Source organism: Lycorma delicatula, chromosome 3, assembly GCF_047948215.1.
Source record: "Lycorma delicatula isolate Av1 chromosome 3, ASM4794821v1, whole genome shotgun sequence".
In the NCBI taxonomy this organism is placed as follows: Eukaryota; Metazoa; Arthropoda; class Insecta; order Hemiptera; family Fulgoridae; genus Lycorma; species Lycorma delicatula.
The window spans coordinates 119,613,192-119,636,181 of NC_134457.1; the positions used below are offsets into that span (position 1 = coordinate 119,613,192).

Below are 22,990 nucleotides of genomic sequence, written 5' to 3' on the forward strand. Positions count from 1 at the left end.
ATTTTCTAAAATATTTCAGTTAATATTGAAATAAATGATTCGGTGAAATAAATGTTTCATACGACAAATATATTTATATAGACCTCCACAACACAGAATATCTTTAAAATGGGAAAAATACGTAACAAAGTCTACGGTAAATTCAGCGAGTGGTAAATTCTATTCAGCCAAAGTCATAATATGATTCAAAAACCAATTTTCAGCCAATCAGCAGTAGATATGAGATAAATATGGTTTTTTATTTTCAATTAGGGAAACTGATGAATTTCAATTAAAATATTATTTATTTTTAAAAAACTTAATGTTTTTATTATCAATAATTGAATGAATCCAGTTAGTTTCTCATTGTGATTCACTAAAGCGGGGTAATTCACTTATGTACAAATTGAGATTAAAAGAATCTATAGATTCGTTAAAAAAATGTTGTATTTTAGGTGTTTTAAGAATTTCTGTAAATAACAAAACGTTAAAAAAATAATATTAAAAAAAAATAATTTTGGGTACAGTTTTTTAAAACTCATTTTCTATATATTTTGTAGTAATGGATTAATAGGTTAAATCAGGACGTCTGTTTTAGGTTAATTTCGTGTTACGGTACAGCTACTTTAAAAAAAAAATGCTGTTACGAGACTGGTGACTATTATTTTGGATTATAAAATAATTTTTTTTTTGGCTTAAAGTTTATTTGGGATATTGGTTTCCTACTAAAAAAAAACATTTGTTTATTTCTTATTTATTTATTACTTACAGTGATGTTTGACTTTATTACTTAGTGATGTTTGATCACCTGTATTATTACCGAAATATTGCGGGGATTTGTGCATTTTAAAAGCATTTCATCCCTCTAGATATTATGACTCATTCCCAACGTCACATATGACTGTGACTCAATTTTAAGCATAACTTATATCCTTAGGGCTTTTTTATTTTATTTTTTTTTTGTAGTTTGGATTGCACTAGTGTTTGGATGTGACTATATATCATGGACACTAAGGAAGAGGGACACAGAAAGGCTGGAGGCATTTGAAATGCGGGGTGGAGAAAATTAAGTGGACAGACAGAGTGAAAAATGAAGACGTAATGAGAAGAGTGAATGAGAACAGAAGCTTAATCAGAACAATTCAGAATAGCGTTAATAGGCTGAGACGTATCATGAGAGAAGGGTTGATTAAAATACCGCTAGAGGGCTCAGAAGAAGGTGCAAAGAAGAGAGGAAGGAAAAAAGTATAGACGATCTAAAAGTAAATGGGAGCTATCAGGGTTCAGAAAAGATTAGCTAGAAATAGAAGAGAATGGAGACTAAATTGATGCGACGGACCTGCCTCAGGACAGATAATCATATGAGGATGATGTACGTTTTACTTAACAATGCTTATTTGTATTTTCCCATTTTTTTATATTGTTTTCTTTTCTTTTATTCCGTAAAGAAAATATAACGTGTAAATTGTATAAAATTCAGTGTGTGGTCAGACAGGATTGAAATGCCTCTATTTATTAATAACTGAAAATTTTATACGTATGCAGTAAAAATTTACTTGTTAATAAAATTATTTTTTAAATAAATTACGAACTTTGCAAACTTATCTTCGGCTAAAAATTGTAAATATTAACATAAAACATGAACTACCTTTTTTTCTTGTTTGAAAAACTAATGAATAAAGTTAAAGAACTTAATAAATAAAACGTGAGACGTATAATTTAAAAATTAACTTGAGACGTACACTAACAGCCGGCACTAAGCTTAAGTATAAAAAATGCTAGGAAATTAGACTGTAGATAGAAGTTAGAAGGGAAGATGTAATGAAAAAAGAAGATACATTTTTTTTTTTTTTGTAGCTGATGTCCCGTGACCAAATTTGTATATCCCGATTTATCAGTGGTTATTTATACATAGATTTACTAAGTAAATTGCCTGATAGGGTTTTTTGCTTCAATTTATCTGAAGCAGTTATCGGTATGCCTATACCTTTTAAATTCTTGGAATACTTAATACGTAATGGTTTTTAAATTGAAAATAAATACACTTATCGTAAAGTTATGTTTACGCTATTACTCAACATTTCGACTTGTTTGTCGGACCGGTTTAAACACAATACTTATGCAAAAAAGAATTATTTTTTCCAAGAAAATATTAAAATATGTTTGATTGTTTATATGTGTTTTAATTAATGTTAGTATTTTTATTTTAGTTTATTCACGGAAATGTTATAAAACCAGGCGTTCAGGGAAGAATATTGATGATTTAATTTATTTTTACGTATTGGGTGGAAATATTTATGTAATAAACTTTTAAAACAGTTTTTATTTTCACATTAATATGAATAAGAGTTAGTTTTTTGTAGTGCATGTGAGTTGTCTGGCAAGAGAGATGGTGAGGTGTCTTCTGGCCGCTTCCACTTCTCATGTTAGTTTGTTAGGTGGGATGTAGAGGATAGCGATTGATCAAATGCCTTTGCCAGCTCAGGCAGAGGAGCTTAGAGTATCGTCTGGTTGCCAAAATACATTTCCGGCGGCCCATTCCTTTCTCGTGCCAACTCGACCTGCTAAAGCTAGAATACTGATATTTTCCTATATCCTATTGTTAGATGGAAATCCTTGACGTTAAATTCCTAAATCTCTCGCCCATCTTGTGAATTGTTTAAATTGTAGGTACAGTATTAAAAACATCGCTTGTCAGTAAATTTACCATTAAAAATGTAAGCAAATAATTTGTAATATTTTATTATTGAATTTTTTATCTCATTACTATTTCAGTGCAATCGGTAGTTATCAATCGCTTTGCCCTTTCAACTAGTTTTTAAGTAGTGGATTTTTTATGTTATGCCTATTTAACTTTGCAGCTGAAGTTTTTTTTCTCTGAAAGAAATTCGTTGAACCTTCAGTTTGTAAACGAATGATGTACTTACATCATTTCCTTTCATTTGTTGCTAAAAATATTCTCGAAATAGGAAAGGAAATGATCTTACCATAAAACAATCAGTTAATATTAATCAGTTAATATTATTTCTCTAACGCTATGTAGGGTAGTAGCATTGCGTAAGTTAAACAAACCGGCGTTCGAGTTGAAGACCATATATATATATGCATTCAGGCGTGCGTGTGAAAATGCAACTTTTGTCAGTACCTGGATCGGTTGATTTACCTATTGATATAAATCAACTTTCCAAACTGTTTTCACACTAAGATGTAGATTGATTTTCTGACGATTGTTTTTCGTGTTTTCTTATTCCAGGTTCTAAGCCTGCACGTAGTTATGAAACTAGGAATAAAGTTAATTTCCAATACCTTATTCGTAGGCTAAACCTGTTCGAGAAGATTCCATACTTATAAGGGCATTCGTTTTTACAATTGCTCTCTTATCTACGTAAAGAAAGAAACAAACGCAAAAAGATCTTTACTTCGTATTAAATTCAACCTTTTACCATAGTGTCCTTACATGATAGATGAATGTATCCAGGCTTTCTAATATATAGTCTAATATTTTACCTGCACATACTTTGAATTTTGATTTTTGTTCAATCTTGTTTCAGTTACTTTTTATCTGTAAATAATTACGTTACATTATATTGTATTTGTCTACATTGTTTTAGTGCATTCATCCAAATTTATTATTTGTATAAATTGTTTACGATTTGGTTTTATAATTTTTGTTGGACTTCTCATATGTTCCGATTACTGTAGCTCTAATTTTTGACGTAAGTAAATAAATACTAACAATTATTCATTAATTTGGTACTTTCTGATTAAACGGAGGCCACCTGCTTTCAGAAAGAAAAATGATATTATTAAAAAAAAACTCAAACATGTACACACATTATAGGCCTTTTATTTATATCATACAAAATTTTCGAAATTTACAAACTCCTTTGTGCTTGAAGAGAGCCCCAAAACTTGTCGATGTCGCGGAGGAGCTCGTTGAATACGTTGCCACTGGCCGCCGACCGCCACATTTATTCAGCCAGATACCAATTAAATAGTGCCGAACTGGGCCTCTATGTTTTTTGTTCCACCATTTTGCCGACCCCTACATTCGGTCAATTTGCTGGGTATTAGCCCCAGTTTCAGGATTCATAAAACTATATTATTTTCTTCAACATAGATAGCAAACGAACCTCAATCTAACAGTCGCAGCGCGCTGTGTTAGGATGGCCTCTGTTTAATCAGTAAGTACCATTAATATTTTTTTTGTAGTATTATCAACTTAATACTTTTCTAAAGTAGAATACTTACCGTTAGTGGATGAAATATGATCGGTTAATGTGTTTGATCATGTTTTCTCTCTTCCCATCCTCTAGTCCAAGATAAATGAGGGATAGATCATTTTTCTGACGAACATATTTTCGCGTTTACTTAAATGTTATAACGTAAGGATTTATAATAGTTGTTTTTGATGTAGATTTTATAATACCTCAATGGAACACTTACAACGTTCAGTATTCGATTACTTCTAACTTTCAGTTAATACGTAACACTTTTAGCGTTACATTATTGTAATGTTACGGTATTGATGTTCTCACTCTTTAAACTGGTTTCATTCGACAATTTCCGTGTTTATAAATAGATAACTGGGCTTAACTCTGTTATGTAGGCAGTGTGAGGTATTTGACAGAGTTTTATTTTAGCATTTTTCGTCCGCGCTTACACAGAGCGCACACAGTGACAAGCCGAACGCTGTGCAACAGCGCTAGCGTGAACTTGACGTGTAGTCGAACGAGAGCGGTGTCAAGGTTGTTAGTGGTGGGGGACGCGTGCCAGCCGCGGGGTCGATGACTGTTTCCGGTCTCACTTCCTGTGCTCCACGCGTGTCCTGCATCACACGGTAGACACTTCCTCCGCACCAGGTAAGACGTGTTCGTCTTATGAAAAGTCCGTAAACGAAGGTTCAATGGTATCGTACTTACTGCAACGTAGTATTAGTTGCTAAACACAGCGCGGTTTCATTTTTATCTTTATTGCGTAACCTAGTAAAGCTATAAATAAATAAATAACAGTGTATTGATTTCTTTCGTATATTCAGTCGTATGGAATGAAAAATGAATTCCTTCGCTTCGATTTCAATAAAATTTCTTCCTTACTTCAAAAGGCTTTTACGGAATAGTTAATAGTAGTCGAGTATGGAATTTACCGATTTAAAGAGCTCTATTCCTTTTATCTTTTCTTTCCTGTTTAGCCTCCGGGAATCACCGTCTGGTATACTTCAGAGGATGAATGAGGATGATATGTATGAGTGTAAGTGAAGTGTAGTCTTGTACAATCTCAGGTCGACCATTTCTGAGATGTGTGGTTAATTGAAACCCAACTACCAAAGAACACCAGCATCCGCGATCTAGTATTCAAATCCGAATAAAAGTAACTGCCTTTGCTAGGACTTGAACGTTGGAACTCTCTACTTCTAATAAGCTGATTTGAGAAGAGGCGTTCACCACTTGACCAACCCTGTGGGTTTACGAATTTTATCTGAAAGCATGTATATTGCCTTTTAGCGGTAATTAAGACAATAAAACTCCACATTTTACTAAAACATTTGTATTTATTTGAATTAAACAAGAAATTCAACCACTGCATTAGAAGGAATCAAACATGTAATCTTTAATGCTTTATATATAACGTAAATAATATCACAGGTTTATAAAGAAAATTATTCCTAATGTAGGCACTTACTTTAGCAAATATGTTGAAGTTAAAAGATTATCGCAAAACAGATCCAAAAAACGTCAGAGCTCAAACCTTAGTTGGACGAATTTTTGTAAGTTCATCAAATTACTGGAGCGATGACAAAATATTATTGTAATTAATTATTTTATGTAGAAATGATAATTTAAAAAATATTGTATGACAAGTAAGATCACGTGAAAACGTATTGATATTTGTTGCGGAATAAATGTTCCATTTATAGTTCAAATTCCCTAAAGGAACTTTTTTTCAGGATGTCAGGTTTTTATGTGTTCTTACCTATTAACTGTCATTGATTGTTGAGTGTAAAATATAATTCTTAAAAAAATACGACAAAACTGAGTCTGAGAAATAATATAATCAATCTTTGGAAACAGCTACAATTAAAGCAATAATTGTTTTCAAGATATTTACGTTTGGTAACACTAAGTTCCGTTATATCTAAAAAAAATTGTTGAAGGAACTATTTATTTTTAACGCTAATGTTTAGGTTTGTTTAATCATAACATTATTTCTTAATTGTAATAATGAATACTCACATTTTAAATTGTTTCGATAAATTGTTAATAATGTTATTTTAACTCATTAACTTTTAGTCCCAGTTTTCATTCAGCTTGCATCGTCATGAACGTTAATGTATATTCAACACTTTAAACTACTCGTCGAGAATTCTGTAAAATAAAAGCTCTCGTTGATTGACACTGATATCGATGAAGCTTTGAATTGTTATTAATATTATTATTATTATTAGGTAGTCAACTCTTTTAATATCTTATATTGTATTTGATTTTAATGAAGTTATGTCTGAGTTTGTAACGTCTTATGTACTGTAAAATAAATTTAAGATTTAAACGTTCTATTTATGATTTTTAAAGAGTTAAAAAAATTTCGTTGATTGTAATATTCGTGGATGCTTTGACCTTTCGTATCAGAAAGAAAAAAGCTAATTTTCCCTTACGTAGAAATTTAATAAATTATTTATTAATTTTTTCTTTATTAAATTATAAAATTTAATAATTTTGTAGAAATTTTGTTTTCTGTTTTTATTCTTAATATTACATTTATTGATTTAATTCCTGGACTTTTATCCGTGATGAATTAAATTATAGTTTCCATTTTTTCGGTGAATGGAAAACTAATTAATTATTGTTATTTAGAAGAATAAAATCAGTACCGACAAAATTTATTTTGTAGATTTTTTATCTACAGCGATTTATCCATTTCTTGACATCTGCGTTTTGTGGACTGATTAAAAAAAAAATTGTCTTTGGGAAAGAGCAGTATTTTTGTATGAAATTTAGTGAAATATTTTAATCTTATTTTCATTAGTAAAAACGTACCCATCAGTTTTTAAAATATAAAGAAACCATTGTTCTGTGTTGTAAGTAATTCCATTATCTTAATTGATATGATAAAACAAACAGAAAAAGGTTATTGATTTATTATTGAAAAAAATCTGAAGTACCTAAATTTAAAACGGTTTATTTACATGTAAAATAGCTAGAATAGTGGGAGTATTGATTCATGTTTATTAAATTACGTAAAGAGTTGAGTTGAAGCCTAGATCAGAAGAAAATAAAAATTAATATAAAGTTTAATTAAATAAAAAATTCACGAACATATTTTAATTGAAATAACTTCTTTTTTTTGTGGGACACCAGGCTAATTTATTATTTCCTTTATGTGATGATGACATTATTTTATCTTGTAGATTTTTTATTGTAGTAATTTTATTATTGTGTTATTAGCAATTATAATAAATAAATTAACAAATTTTAATGTAATTTTCGGTCTTTGATCATTTTAAAATATTTAACTTGCACTGCAAAAACTCGATATTTGAATAAATATTAATTTTTGCAAATGTAGGCACAATAAATTATTGTTTTTAATAAAATATAATGTAACGGATAAATTTCAATATTAAAATTATACGAACAAAAAATTTGTTTACTTGCAACATACAGATAAAAACTTTTAAATACCTTTATAATTTTTAGGTTTTCAAAAATTGGTTACCATTTGTTATTATTTTCAGAAAGGTTTCGGCTTTTTAAGTTAAAAAACAATTAAATTTTATTTATTAATCTAAATACTAGGATATTCATCATCCTATTAAAAAAAAACCTCTTTTTTTTTTAATTTATACGTCCGCTTCGTGAGGGATCTGGTCGCCACACAACCCCCTCCGTTCCTAACCCTGATGGGCTTTACCGGAGGTCGTCTTTTAGACCTTCTGAACTTGATAACACAATACAGTCTTCAGCTCAGTCTCTGTCAGGATGCCACCGATGCAAATGCCTCAATAGACATTTCCATCACCTACTACGCCATCATATGAATTTTTTCAACCACGACCACCTACTATAACTTACAATCCTCAACTATCAAATTAACCGATTCGCGTCTTCCTCTAATACCAAAGGTTTAACAAAAACTCTTCCTTTAGCTAACTTCAATTTGCACTCAGATCGTCGTTACTTGACTGAGTCTTTAAACACCAAATATATTATCGTAATACCAACAAAACAAGAGTTGATCGGAGCAACTTCAATTTTGTCCTACAATTCAATTTACTCAAGTTCTCTTGTTTACTTAAAAATCAAGAAACAGACTCACAAACTTAATAATCCTTTTAAGAACACTCTCTCACATCGCAGCTCCATCACAGAGTTCTCAACATCCATTCTCATCCTAACAGCGAATATCTCAGCGAACCGGGGCTCGATGCCAAAATGCCTGCCTTGGTAAAGTAAGCACCCAGGCGGGCCTCTAGTCACCCGGGTTACTATTCTATCTATACATCTATAACTGAATTAAATCCCTTCAGCTAGCTTCCGCCGGGCTAAAAATCTAAAGAAGCCAGCAACTGTGTTCCGCTCCCTTTCGGTTTTCCAATATATTTACAGATAAAATTCAGAATTGATCCTCTCATGGTCTCTAGCTATTTTGGTAGGTTCAGCTTCGTACATGGGGCAGACATTCAAGACATGGGGAACATCATCAACGGCCCTACACTCCGGACAGAAGCCTGAATTAAGCAAACCAAATCTGGCCAATCTATCTTGAAAAGCACCATGACTCGAAAAAATTGTGTAATATGCCGATCGGGGGAAATCCACCTAACTACAAAACTCATAACTGCATAATTCTCATATTAGGAAAAATACCATGCGTGTAACAGCCATCGGACGATTCAGTCCGCCTGACCTGCCATAAATGGAAACCCTGGTCGTCTATTTCTTTTATGCGTCCAGAGGTAAATTGGTCTACCTTCTTAGCATCATAACGTAGTATGCCCTCAGTGGCAAGGATATCAATGGGCTTAATACCAAAAATTACAAGGACCGCCTCTCGAGAGACAATACCAAAAATTACAAGGACCGCCTCTCGAGAGACAGTCCTGTAGGTACCAGTCACAGAAAACAATAGGAGACGCTGTACTGGGCTCTCATACAACTAAATATCTTAATCTCAGATTCAAAAAAATCATGAAGGAGAAATTATTCATTATTTGATTTAGATTTTTTTTATTTGATGATACTGTTTGTGACCATATTGTTGTATTGTTTTTGAAACAAAAACAATTCGAGCGGACAACAATAAATTTTTTACCGTAGACTAAAATAGACAAGGTCACATTTTATTTTTAATATCGAAGTTGTATCAGTGATAACAGTAAACTTTCTACCTACAACGAGAGATTTCAGTTCATAGAACTGAGATTTATAAAAAGAGTTGTTGGTCTGCAATAATACCATTATCTATTCATTAAATAATGAGTTATTTTTTGTTACATAACTTGATTAAGTTGTGGTAAAATTAAAAAAAATTATTATTTTTACTTAAGTAAAGACGTTGAAAACAGATTTGATAAAAAAAATTAGGTGACTATTATCTGACTAAATCTACAAGAAAAGCTTTAAAGATAATTTTGAGCTCGATTAGTATCACGACTCAAGAGATTTAGGATATTTTAAATTAATAGTACCAAACCAAGTAAATGTATATGACGTATCCTATTTGGGCCGAGTAGTTAAACCCTGCATTCTTTATTATAGTTGGATGTCATGTCCAGAACAGTAAAACGAAACTTTTTTCTAAGATGTCCGCGAATCGTCTCTGATTGATAACTGGTCTTTTTTCAGCAATCGAGTGTTTGTCAAAGCTTCCATAAACTCAACTCAGAAATGTCATCACGTTGTCAAGTTTTAGGTTGAGGTAAGGTTTATATTACAGATAAATACTTGTCTTACTTCCCAGTTACTATATAAGAATAGTTTTTATTCGTTGCCAGTAAATTTTTTTGTTATAAGAAAGAATTGTTAATGTTTTGAATTACCTAATCAAACAGTATGATTTGTATAATTTGAATTTGTAGCATTTGGGTACCGTACTTCAGCCTTATTCGAAGGAGATAGTATTTGTAATTAAAATTCCGATATATAATGTTAAAATTACTTCGTTAACATTTCTTGTTGAACGAGTAGGAACATGTTTTTATTCTATTTCGTTTTTTCCTCCTATTATTTCAAGTTTTTCAACTAGTTAGTTTCCGTTTGTACGAATTGGATCATAACGGTTTTATTCTACTTTTTTTAGATTTGGTCATTGTATGCTAGCTAATTAACTAATTTGAAATATCTTATTAATGTTACTCGATCAAAACGATTTTTCTTCCCGTTACTATCTGCAAAAATGTTATTAATAATTAGCTTATGAATATTAAATTACGATGTTAGTCCTTTTTTTTTTGTAATTTTGTTTGTATTTCTATTGACACAGGTGTAAGATTACATCGGTGACTTGCAGCTGTGGAACCAAGGATATCTTTTGGTGTCAACACGTTGTCGCTTTATCTTTGTACCGTATTAGGAATGCTGAGAATGTTCGCCTTAGGGTACCGATATCAGGTAATAGTATTTCTTTTAAATAATTCATTGTTGTTTTATTTTTGTAATCAGATAATGATGGTATTAATATAAATTTTTATAGCTTAATGAGGTTTCATTAATTATAATTAATTTCATCGAAATGATTAGTTTTAAAAAAATATTATTATTTTTATCTCAACCGGAATTTATCAGTCTTTCTTTTAGTGGTTTTTTTCTTACTTGTTTACCAGAAATATAATATTCAGTGTCCACTTTTTGTTCGACCAGTAATGTTTAAAGTATTTCGTTTAAAATTTATTTTAATTCTTCTTAGAAATTTACATTAATTCTTCTTAGAAATGTACTTTAATTCTTTGAAAATTTATTAAAATGCAATTATTAGAAGATAAAGCTTATCATTGTACCTTCTGATTTTCCATAATATAACACACTTACATGAGAAACTATGTAGTTATGCGTACAAACAAATTCTATAATCAATTTATCGGTAAAATATGATTTCTCTAATAATTTTCTCATGAGAACTAATATCTTTGCTTTCCTCTACTTTTTTGGAGATATTATACGTAAACGTTTTCGTACCCTGATATTTATTTTCATTTTTAGTTATTTATACTTTCTGGTTGTTTTTGTAGTGCATTCATTCAATTTTGAACAGACTCAAACTATTGATTTAATATTTAACAAAATAATTTGATGAATTATTACGCACTTGATAGGGATCTGCTCCTAATTTTTTTATATTTATTTATATCCTTATTAGAAAAAAATGCAAAATGAATTCTAACATTTTATAATGTTTATTAATCTACTAAAAAAAAAAAATTAAAAAGATAAATTCTATATCCATTAACAAGATGCTTTACAAATAACGCCACTGTTGCCTTACAGAAAGCAGCATTAATTACGTAGGACGTAATCTTATAACAATCTGGGTTTGTGGGTATTCAAGTCCTAGTAAAGCCAGTTATTTTTACATGGATTTGAATACTAGATCGTGGATACCGGTGTTCTTTGGTGGTTGGGTTTCAATTAACCACACAGCTCAGGAATGGTCGAACTGAGAATGTACAAGACTACACTTCATTTACACTCGTACATATCATTTTCTTTCATCCTCTGAAGAATTATCTAAACGGTACCGGTGGCTAAACGGGAAAAAGAGAGAGAGATAGGGGTTTGTGGGTATTACGCAGATTTCATTACCTATTGTAATGGGTACCATGATTCGACTTCCGGAAAATTTCGACATATCTTCGCGTTTCACATCCCCCAGACCCCAAAACCACCCTCAGTTCAAAACGTTTATATATATTTCACTTTCTTCTGGAAACGATAACTGTCGTAATTTTGCGCCAATCACTTTCAAATTGTTTCTTAAAATAACTCTTCCCAAAATCTCGGTCGAGTTCGTTAACGGCCAAAATCGGACCGTGGGGGTGGAAATGGGGGCTTTTTCGAAAAAAAGACTATAACTTTCTTAAGTAAAATACCGAATTCGTTTAAAGTTCCTACTATTCTTTGGATAAGGACCTAAAACTTGTGTAAGTAAAGTTTTTTGATATCACCAACCATTAGCCGAGGGGGTGGAAAAAATTGGGTTTTGAAGACAAAAAAAAATGATAGAAGATGGGGCTTGTCGTGTGATAAATATGTGAAAGTTTTTTCACATGCAACCATTGTATTGAGTAAATTTGAAGTTTTTCTTAACTTTAAGGTGGAAATCTATTTTATCCCCTTCTTAGCACCGGTGAAATCTACCACCGCCTTCCGGCATGCCGAAATGGATTTGTTTTTTTATAAGCCTAAGAATTTAAAATTATTTCTATCATTAAAATTTACATTAGTTATTAATTAATTTTGGAAAAAGTGTAGAATTTCTGTGATTCACTTTTCAACAACTCATTTTTTCCGATTTTGCTTTTTGAAAATTAAAAGATTTAAAATTCAGTATTTATATATATGAGGATAGATTACATAGTTGCAAATAAAGGTTATCCAACCTGTTTAATTTGGGTAATAATTCTCATTGATATATGTCTACTGCTTATTTGACCAAATATATTTAGGTTCTCACTGTCTATCAGTATTATCTGGTTTTTCATTTAACAAAAAAATAAATTATAAAAATGTATTTTTTTTTACAGGTTTCTATTGTATTATAACGAATTTTTTAATAGTTAGGAACTGCCTCCAAACATTCGACTTGTTAATTTTATTTCGTGATAACGCCCGAAACGTTACTCAACTGAAGGGAATTAGCTGCAAGGGCCCTTCTATAAACAAGGGGTTAAGGATTCTCTGAATTGTTTATTTGATTTTTAATCGTAGCCGTATTGATGTAATTTGAATAACATGAGTTTCATTTTTAATTATTCAAAAATTTAATATGAAAGTTTTTTCATACAATTTTTTTTAATTTCATGTACTACTTTTATGGAATTTTTTCTAATAACTCTTGAATGTATTTGTTCGTTTAAAACCCAAAGATTTGTTGAGTGTTTTAGTTGGATGGTAAATATTTTTTTTACTATTATTATTTTTTTGTTACAATAAATTCCGTACTAATAATCTAAATGGGAAGCTATATTAAAGATTGATAATGAGAGTTCAGTGACCTTTTACAATACAATATTTACAAGCTTGTGAATGAACGCGTGTACAGACTGAGCGGGTGTTTTGTTGTTGGAAAGACGGTTCTGTTATAGTCAAGACGAGTAAGTGAACCCGCTGGTGTGCCAGTCTTTTGGAATGCAGTCCGGTCCAGCACGGCAGTCAGTCGGGTCTTTAAATTCCTCCCGGTTTGGTTTGTTTTTGCTGGGTGCGAGTTACTATAAAGGGAACGGTGGAGTGGGAGAATGGCGGCGTATGTGTCGTGTTATGTATGTGTGAGTAACGAGGGGGGGAGGCTACACACCCCTCCCTTCACCTCCTTTCAATCATTGAGTGAGAAAGGTAGAGGGGAGACGGCGACCTTGAATTACTCAGCTGTTAAGTGACGTCACTCAGTTTCAGCTGCATTTGACCTTTACATCCTTCCCGTCTGCGATTGCCTAGTTATTATTGTTGTTTTTAGTTGCATCATAGCATGCAGATAAGTTATGTCATGTTAATACGTAATGGTATTTCCATCAATTGTAAATAACAGCCCACTATTGTTTTAATGAACTGTTTACAACCGGTTTTTGCATCAGTTCTGTTGTTAAACATTCCATATTTTAACAAAATTTTGCTGTTATACTTTACTGTCAGTACTTTTATGATGTCAATGAATAGATAAAAAAATTCTTGTTGGAGAAGTTATTCATCATCGATATAAAATGTTTAATCTTGGAATAAATATCTTGGAACTGTTATCTAAAAAATGTAATGTGAAGTTGTAAATTGTCGTTCAATATCACAATGTACAAAGTAATTAATGTATTATTTAGTAATACAATCAACACCAATGATAATGAAATAACTCATTTAATCATTCTATCTAACATCAGATCGATTGCAGATAGCTTTTTATTATTAACTTTGATGTAAAATTATTAAAATTCCCTTTTTGAATTTGTGTTGCTGTTAGAGATAGGTTTTTTGATCAGACATAATAATACAAATTTTCTACTTAAATTTACTGTTGATAATTTTTAACATTGTTAAGTACACTTCTACTATTTTACTTTACTTCCCATTAAATAACCTTTGCTATCTCTTTTTCTGTATAAATTTTTATATAATTTAAAAATTAAAGTGTTTATCTTGTATTGTAAATTATGTTTTAGAGGTAGATTTGGGCATATGTTTAACTTAGAGCTTTTTTCCTTTGATAGTGAGATTTTAATTTCTCTACCAAGAAAATAAATGTAATTATGATAATTATGTTTTATTGTTCTAATCTTAAGATTATGACTTAGGCAACTTTACTTTTATCTGAGCTGTATCTACACTGGATCATTATAACAGTGCCCTACATAAAACGTTGATGTAAAGGACTGCAATAATCATGGTACATACTAATTTTAATTTCTTATTTATTGAAATCAGGTGGTAAGATAAATAAATTGCTTTACTCGAAAATCTGTAGATCACTGATACCTTCCTTCCTCCTTTTAGTCTGACCAACAAAAAATGTATAATTTTAAATATTACTGTTTAAAAAAAGATGTAAATGATTTTAACTTCTCAAGGTCTATAACTGTGGTAATTAAACAATTAAATTGGTATATAATTAAATATAACTCTTCAGTATTGGTGAGTTAAATTTTCTAGGATTTTCAAGTTTGAAAACAAAAAAATTAAGAATTTAATGAAGGAATTTGGTTTATAAAGCAATGAAACATTCATTATATTTTGATTGTTTTATTCAAATATTGTTTAATACTTGTTTATATTTAAAATCGGTGAAAAAAAAAAAATATATATATAAAAGAATTAATAATTAAATAACAATAAAATAGTTTGCAAATGACACATTTTTATTTAGCTGTGGACAAAAAAATGTCCAATTTAATAACATATATGATAATTTTTATTGTTGCTATTTTATGATGTCAAAAAGCAATGTATAGTTTGTAAAAAAACAACTGAACAAGAGGTGAAGATTTCAATGTTGATGCTCTAGAATAAGTTTCATTTGGTACAGAAGAAATTTCAGTGGTTGTACATTTATTAATATCATTATTATTGCTATTAATCCTGGATTTGTATTGTCTATTATTATGTATTGTATGATTTTACTGCGTTAATTTGTATCATTAGGATTTCATATACATGACTGCTAAATAAATTTGAATAGGTTTTGCGTTGCAATAAAATTATATTTTAATTACTCTGTTGTTTAATATTTCAGTATTATGTGATACCTAGGGTCCTGGACAGGACAATAAACATTCTGTAAGTCATCCTTTTTCACAGCTTATATCCCTTTTCCTTATCATTGAACCTTTCTGAGAGATCCTCAGAAGTTCTGCAGCCTTACCACTTAGAGTTCTGAGGATTCTGAAGATGTAGGTTTGACTAGGTTCTCTGTGCTGAAGATGTCAGACTTACAGGGATAGTGCATCCTTAGTATCTGATGGAAGGACTGCCTTTGAACCAATTTTGAACTATTTTCTTCAGCAATGACTGCACATCAAGCGTAATGGTCCAAGTGCCTGTCAAAGCCAGTCTTGATATTTTCTCCCTCAATACAAAAAACTAGTATCTGTTATGTATGTCTGTTAAAGTGCTTCCACACTTGCTTCTCTACTTTGTCTATGTTTAATTACTTATGATCTTTCTATTGCAAGCATCAATTGTATCTGTTTAGTAATATCGTTAGTGATATACAATTTCTTTTAGCTGTAATATGTGCAAACCATTAATCCTCTATCATCTCTTTTAAAGTAGGATCAAAAGCAGTATGATACCATTATGATGCAGACTCAGCTATGGATTGACTTAAACATATTAATTTCAGTAGTATATTTTTTTACATCACTGTCTTTTATAATCAAATAACTAAACAATTGTTTAACTTATCTATATATTTTTATTTTATTTTAAGTGAATAAATAAATGAATGAGTGTTGAGAAAGTCCCAATGTTATTAAATGCAACAAGAGTGCTTCACTAATAATGAAAACTTCCTGCTTGTGTATATACGCTGTGCTTGCTTTGTTAAAAAGGATGTGAGACTAATATAAACATACTTTATTGTCTTCCTGCTCAGGGTACATAAAAATATATAAATACAATTTTATACTTAATTAAGTGTGGCATTTAATAATTCACTGCGTCATTGTATTAACAATCTTTTTTTTAATTAAAAATTTTAAATATGATTCATTTTTTAAACCATAAAAAATAATTATGGAGTGTATTTTCAGTTTAAAATAAAATTTATAAAAATAAATAACTGTTTGTTGTAGTATTTAAAGGTAATTAAAAGAATGTATATTAAAATAATAAATATATAAATATTTTAACATTGTTTCTATTAATTTTGGTATCACCTTTCTATTAGGTGGAAATAAACTGCTTCTAATTTTGTGAATATTGTGCATAATACATTTTTAATTTGACAGCATTGTGTATTCTGAATTGTTTTAGTTTTCTTTTTTTAATTCTACATAAGTTTCAAAGAACCACAATTAAATTTATGTTATAGAAATATTAATTATAACAAGGCTGTTCACTGCTGTAATTTTTAAATTGTGTGTGGCATATTAAGGTAATTTTTACAGAATTAATTTTTTTTTAGTGATTTATTTTCTTTTCTATATAAATGTTTTCAAGAAAATGAACAGGAAAAAGTTTATATTGGTAAAATGTAAGCATCAATGAAGAGGGTTGGCTGCAATCATTTAGGTTGGCATATTTGTTCAATTCCTTTCCCATTTTATTTTCCATCTTATTTCCTTTCACAGTTCAGAAAAAAACTCTATCAAATTAAGTCTGTCAATGCACATATTACCCTAAAAAATATGAATATAAAGTATGTACTTTCATGTAGAATCTTTTAATATTCATTATGGTAACACTCATACTATGATTAAATAGTTTTGGTATATTCTATCCATAAGTTGGTGATGAAAATTATTTAAAACTATCAACTTTTTAAGTGATAAGCTGAGCCAATTTATCAAATACAAAGGTATAAAACTTAAATCATATTTCATTCATTCATTCTTGCATATTCAGTGTATATGTCAAAAACTCTGAATTTATTAAATTTGTCTTGGTTTCTCATATAAAAAGGTTAATATTTTTAAATAGTTAGTAACATAATGATTTCCTTTTTTAAAATCTGTTTTTTAAATACTGTCTGCTATATAAACAAGAATTTAGATTTTTATTTATAGTTGGAAAAGAATGATTTTATTTTAGTCTGATTTTTGCATATCATCTGTACTGTTTAAAATAAAACATGTATATTTTACATATATTTTATTTTTATTAATATCTTACTCCAAGTGTGTTTTTATAATATTTGTTTGTATGAAAACATTGTACTCTTAGAATTAAGTATTATTATATTAATACTAAAATATTAATTGTGCTAATTATTTTTTATGTTATCTCCAGAAACACTTCTGCAAATGGATAGACAACAGTTACAGAAGTTTGTTCAGTATCTTATTTCAGAACATCATACAGAGGTTTTACCTACAGCTCAAAAACTTGCTGATGAAATACTTCAACAACGATCAGAAATTAATCAAATACCAGGTATAATTTGAATTTCTTGTGTTTAGTATTTCTATCTCTTTAGGTCATTAATTCAAATTATTGGATTTAAATGCTCATATCATTGGTATACTCATTATTTGGTGTTAAACCAATGAAACCGTTTCAATAATGTTAGCATGAGATGGAAAGTGACCCTACCAACTGCTGAATTATAATTGAGTTAACACCTTTACCATCCTAAACTTTAATTCCAAAGGAAATAAAATAAGTACATAAAAAATAATTTAAAAATAATTATAACTTATTGTAAATACTTTATTTTTGTATTCTTCTTTCATTAATATAATGTGTTTGCTGCAACTGAAATGTGTATTTAATGGAGTTGCATAAATAAAGTCGTTTGATCATCAGCTACTGGATCAAAGCATATTGCATATTTCAGTAACCATCTCTGCACATGTAAAATAAAACTGCTATTTAATTTTAGTGTTGTATTTATAAATCACTTTTACTGTGGCTTTGGCCTTTATCATCTGATCTCTACTTGCGTGGCCTATTTTCAATAAGTTGTCAACATGGAAATCTTGCTATGCATGGGTTTACATAAAAAAATTTTAAGATTTCATGTACGGTAAAGTTGGGCCATTAATTTTTATTCATGATAATTTTTTTACTGCAACAATTGAAACGATTAAAAGGTTATCACAGAGTAAACAAAAGAACAAACAAACTGCATTATATTAACAAACATCAAATATTCAAACAATTAAAAAGTGATTTTTAGCATACCTGAGTAAAGAGTACAGATCAGCTAAGAAGATGCCAATTGATTCCAGGAAAACTAAAAACAAATACTGTTCACATTGATTAATAGAGTAGCTTGCAAATTAATCTGAACACAGATACTATTTAATAAAAAGTAACTTTCTTTAGAAAAAAAAAATCATACCTATACAATTTTTTAATATCTAATAATTAATATGTCCTTTTGTATTTTTAATCATTTCACATACACGATTTGGCATCGATTCCTTTAATTTTCGTTCTTTGAAAAATGTTTCTACTTTGTTGGCAGTACAGCATGGTATCAAACTCCTCTTGCTTTGTGGGAATTTGTTTTGAAGTTGTGTCAAAACCCTTTACTTAGAATTTTTATATATCCATCACTTTTCAACATACCATTTATTGGAAGTAATGAACAAGGGCCTTCTAATGTGAAACAACCCCAAAACATTTTTTTTCTGGGATGTTTAACTGATTGTTGGATATGAGCCGATGATGTATTTTCACCTGATGCTTTTCTAACTTATGGTACCCTTTGCCCCTGAACATAAAAATGTGACTCATCGAAAACATAACATTTTTCCACTCTTCTTTGGTCTAGTTAGCATGTGCTTTAGTCCACAAGAGCTTTTTTTTTTGTACACTGCTAGTGTTAAAAGCTGCTTATTAGCTGGCTGACGAACTATCTGTTCAGCTTCAAGAAGTTGGCATCAAACAGTTGTCACGTGTAAATCTGTTCCACTGCCCTCATGTGTAAATCTGTTCCACTGGCTGCTAGTTCTCAATTTAAGTCCACATCAGATAATTTTGAATTAAGTTTACTTTTTCTCATTAATTACTGATCTTGTGATCTTTCTTTTATGGAGTAGTTCTTTTTATACCCATATTCTCTCTTCCTTTCAGGTGAAAAGAAACCAGTTTCGTTAAATTGTTTTAAAATAGCATTCGCTATTCCTGATCTAACACCACACTTACAAATGACAATGACAAATTAGGTAGATTTGCTCAGAAAGAGAAAGGATTTTTGAACACTTTCTTGCAGTTATGTCCATTATTATATATTCAATAATAAAAAATATGAAAATATCATTTTGTAATAAAAAATAAAATAAACTTTAACAAAACACTATTTATAACATGAAAATTGTAAATAACTTAACATTACACAGACAACTTAAAGAATGGACGTGGTCAAGCAATGTAGCCACAACATAGAAATAACAAAAAGTTTCCTATGTTCAGATTAATTTGCACACTGTTGTATATTTGTATAAAATAGGTTACAGAACATGCAAAACTATCTTTTCACAATGAAAAGAGTTTTTGAAATAAATTTCTACCTCCTATAAGACCTGAGTTCCTCTTGATTCAAATTATTTAATTAAGTTAGGCCCAAAAAATTCTTCCTCTCATGTATCAATTATTGACTCCTCTCTATAAATCTAAACAGTAGTTGATCTCATTATGTAATTAACATCTTCAACTAGATGATAATCAAGTTTAAAATAAATTTTAAATAAAAGACCGTATGTAACTAAATTATAAAATCTACCTAACTCAGACACTGAAGAACTTTGAAAAAATTCTTTTTAATACCATTCAAGAAACATTTAACATTATTAGAATGTAAAATATTAATCTCTTATTAGACTTATACACATCAGTCAATCAGTTACTAGTGATTTCTTCATACAAATCACAATTTGTTTTATTCTGTAATGTAAACTGTAATAAAGTGAGGCTATTTTTCAAATACTTTTCATTCTAATTTTAAATTTAATAAAAAGGGAGTGAATTGCATTGGCAAGTTTGATACCATAGTAATTTTGGTCATTTCATAGATATTAGAGTATGGCTATTGAGAGAAACTTTTTTTTTGGGTTTTATAACCATTGGTTTCACTATTTATTTAGGATTTTTATAACAGTTTTTGGTAAAAATGATGCTAGCTTTTGATGATCAGCTTTTGGGAAAAAAAATTATATATACTGAGATCTAATTTATAATATTTTGTTATATGTTTATTTCATTGAAATTGGAAATAAATTGTTTTATTGTTTAAACGCAATGTTTTGTTTATAGGAGCACCTGATCCAACAGCAGGGGCTAGTGCTGATGATGATCATACATGGCATCTTGATGAAGAGCAAGTTTGTGAACAAGTCAAATCATATTTATCCCAGGGAAGTTATTACAATGCCAACAAACAGCTTAATTCACTATTTGCCAAGGTCTGATGATTTTGTTTTATACCAATAGTAATTTTTTTTTTTTTTTTTTTTGTTGTAAGAATATATAAAGTTTACATTCAACTGAAAATGTAAATACATCTATCTATTCTTTATCTTAAACTGACTGACTTCTGTTTAGTAAATTTTGCAATTTATAATAATACTTTTTCTCTTTAACTGTACAAAAAATTAATCTACAAAAAACAATATATGTTTTTAGTTACATAATGACTGGTTTTTTTTTTACCTAATTTGTAACAATTGTGAATGTATTGAAAAGTGGTTTTTCTTATTCAGAATGTGAAATCTTATTTAAAACCAATCACTTATTCTAAAAAAATAACTACATAGAAAAATATCAATGTCTACTAACCAGATAGTAGAAATGTTTTCAAATAACTAAAGACAATCAGCTTACAAGATAGGACCTCATTTTGCTTCCATTGCTATATTTAATAAATTACCTAACTATTTGAAAGAGTTTTCTCCCAATTTATTTAAAATAAAATTAAAAATTTTTCTTTTACAGAAACAATGTTATTATTTCATTGAATTTTTAAACAGTACTAAGTTAAATTTTTTAAAAAATCTCAGTTTTCTGCACTACTGTTTAACATCTATGAAAATATGTGCTCATCTTAATTTAACTTAGATTTAGTTCAATAATTATTTAAATATTTTGCCTTCACATATTTACTTGAATATTATTTCAAATATTTATATTTTAAATTAGTAATGTGAATTTTAATTGTTTCTATTTTATAAATAATTATGTATCTTATAATGCTATGTTGATTCAAGTTTTATTATAGTTACCCTTGATCCATCCAGCCAGTTATTTTTTTTATCTGTAGAATAGTGTATCTAACCATGCCTGATCCAATCTATATGATGTATTGTTGTGTACTAATCAGAATAAAAGATCTAATTATTTATTCTTAATAATTTAGCTGTTAGGATCTAGCAGTGGGTCACTTGTTATTGTTCCTAATCTAAATTCTATCTTCATATAGGAATATTAAAAAATTTACATTGTTTATAAGCTTTTGTATTATAAAGTAATATAAATGTTTGGTCTGTCTAAAATTATTCAGTTGTTTTATAAATGCTTTCTTATCATATTCTCTTCTGTCAATTTATATTAAGTTTTTATATAAATAGTATTTTGTTCAAGTTACTTAGTCATTCTAAAGTGTATTCAAAGTTATTTTTTAGAGCATCAGAATCTTGCAAAAAGATAAATTAGGGTATGAAATCATAAAGGTTTAATTAATTTGGTTGTAGAGGATAAAAACTTCAGATAAGAAAATTATTGAAATTTATTGAATGGGTAACTGAAAATATTGAATGTAGTAATTTTATATTATCCAATAGATATTTACAATTAGATAATATTTTAGAATATTATATTTTAGATTTTGCATTTTTTGTATTTATTCAATAGATAATTAGATCAGAACAGAAAGGAATGGAGCATTAAGAAACCAGTCAAACAACTGATGATTGAAACAGAAAACAATTCATATAAAACTCCAAAAGAAATTTGAACATTATTTCAATACTATGTTCACTCACCTCTTTCTTTGTATCAATGAAGAGCCTAAATTTATAAAGTTTTTCCAGTATATTAAATAAGTTCGTGTTTGTATAAAAACAAATATTTGAAATATATTACAGAAAATGAAGTATCTGTAAACAATCTTTCAAAGAAAAAAAAATCCTTATGACACGTGTACATCTTTTGGTAAAAAAAAATCGACTACTTGTTTAACATTTCTTTCTGCGTTAGATTTGATCAAGTGGATGTGTTTAATATAAAAACTTTTAAAAAATTTGTTATATACTGTGTTAAAGAATTGTAAATTCTTTAACAATAGTGAATAGAATATTTTAACTGCATTTTATTGGCATTGAAAGAAATTAATTATTTACAAACTCTAAAATGTTTATATCAGTTACATTATAGTAAATTTTATTAAATCATGTTATCAGTTTTATAGAAAGGTAATAAAATAGCTGATAATAAATGGTTAACTAAAGAATTGATGGTATCAGCAACCTGCACGTTGGATTTTTTGTTAAAAACTTATAACTCAAAGTTTTAACAAGGCTTTGCTCTGCCTGAGTCACTTTTATACTTCTATGTATATTTGACACCAAACTTATGAAGAACAACTCTCTCATTTAAGCTTTAAAGGAAAGTGTGTACATGTGCATACTTTCATAAGCATTTAAATGTAAAACAACAAC

At 29.2% G+C, this 22,990-nt stretch overlaps 1 protein-coding gene across 1 annotated transcript in view; it reads left to right on the top strand.

Moving 5' to 3' along the window:
- Positions 1–22,990, top strand: part of LOC142321937 (zinc finger SWIM domain-containing protein 5-like) — a 424,904-nt gene that overhangs the window by 363,655 nt on the left and 38,259 nt on the right. Inside the window, exons 3-5 of the mRNA XM_075360468.1 lie at positions 10,459–10,586; positions 17,622–17,765; positions 20,592–20,740. Of these exons, the coding sequence (XP_075216583.1) occupies positions 10,459–10,586; positions 17,622–17,765; positions 20,592–20,740 (421 nt within the window). The remainder of the gene's footprint in view (positions 1–10,458; positions 10,587–17,621; positions 17,766–20,591; positions 20,741–22,990) is intronic.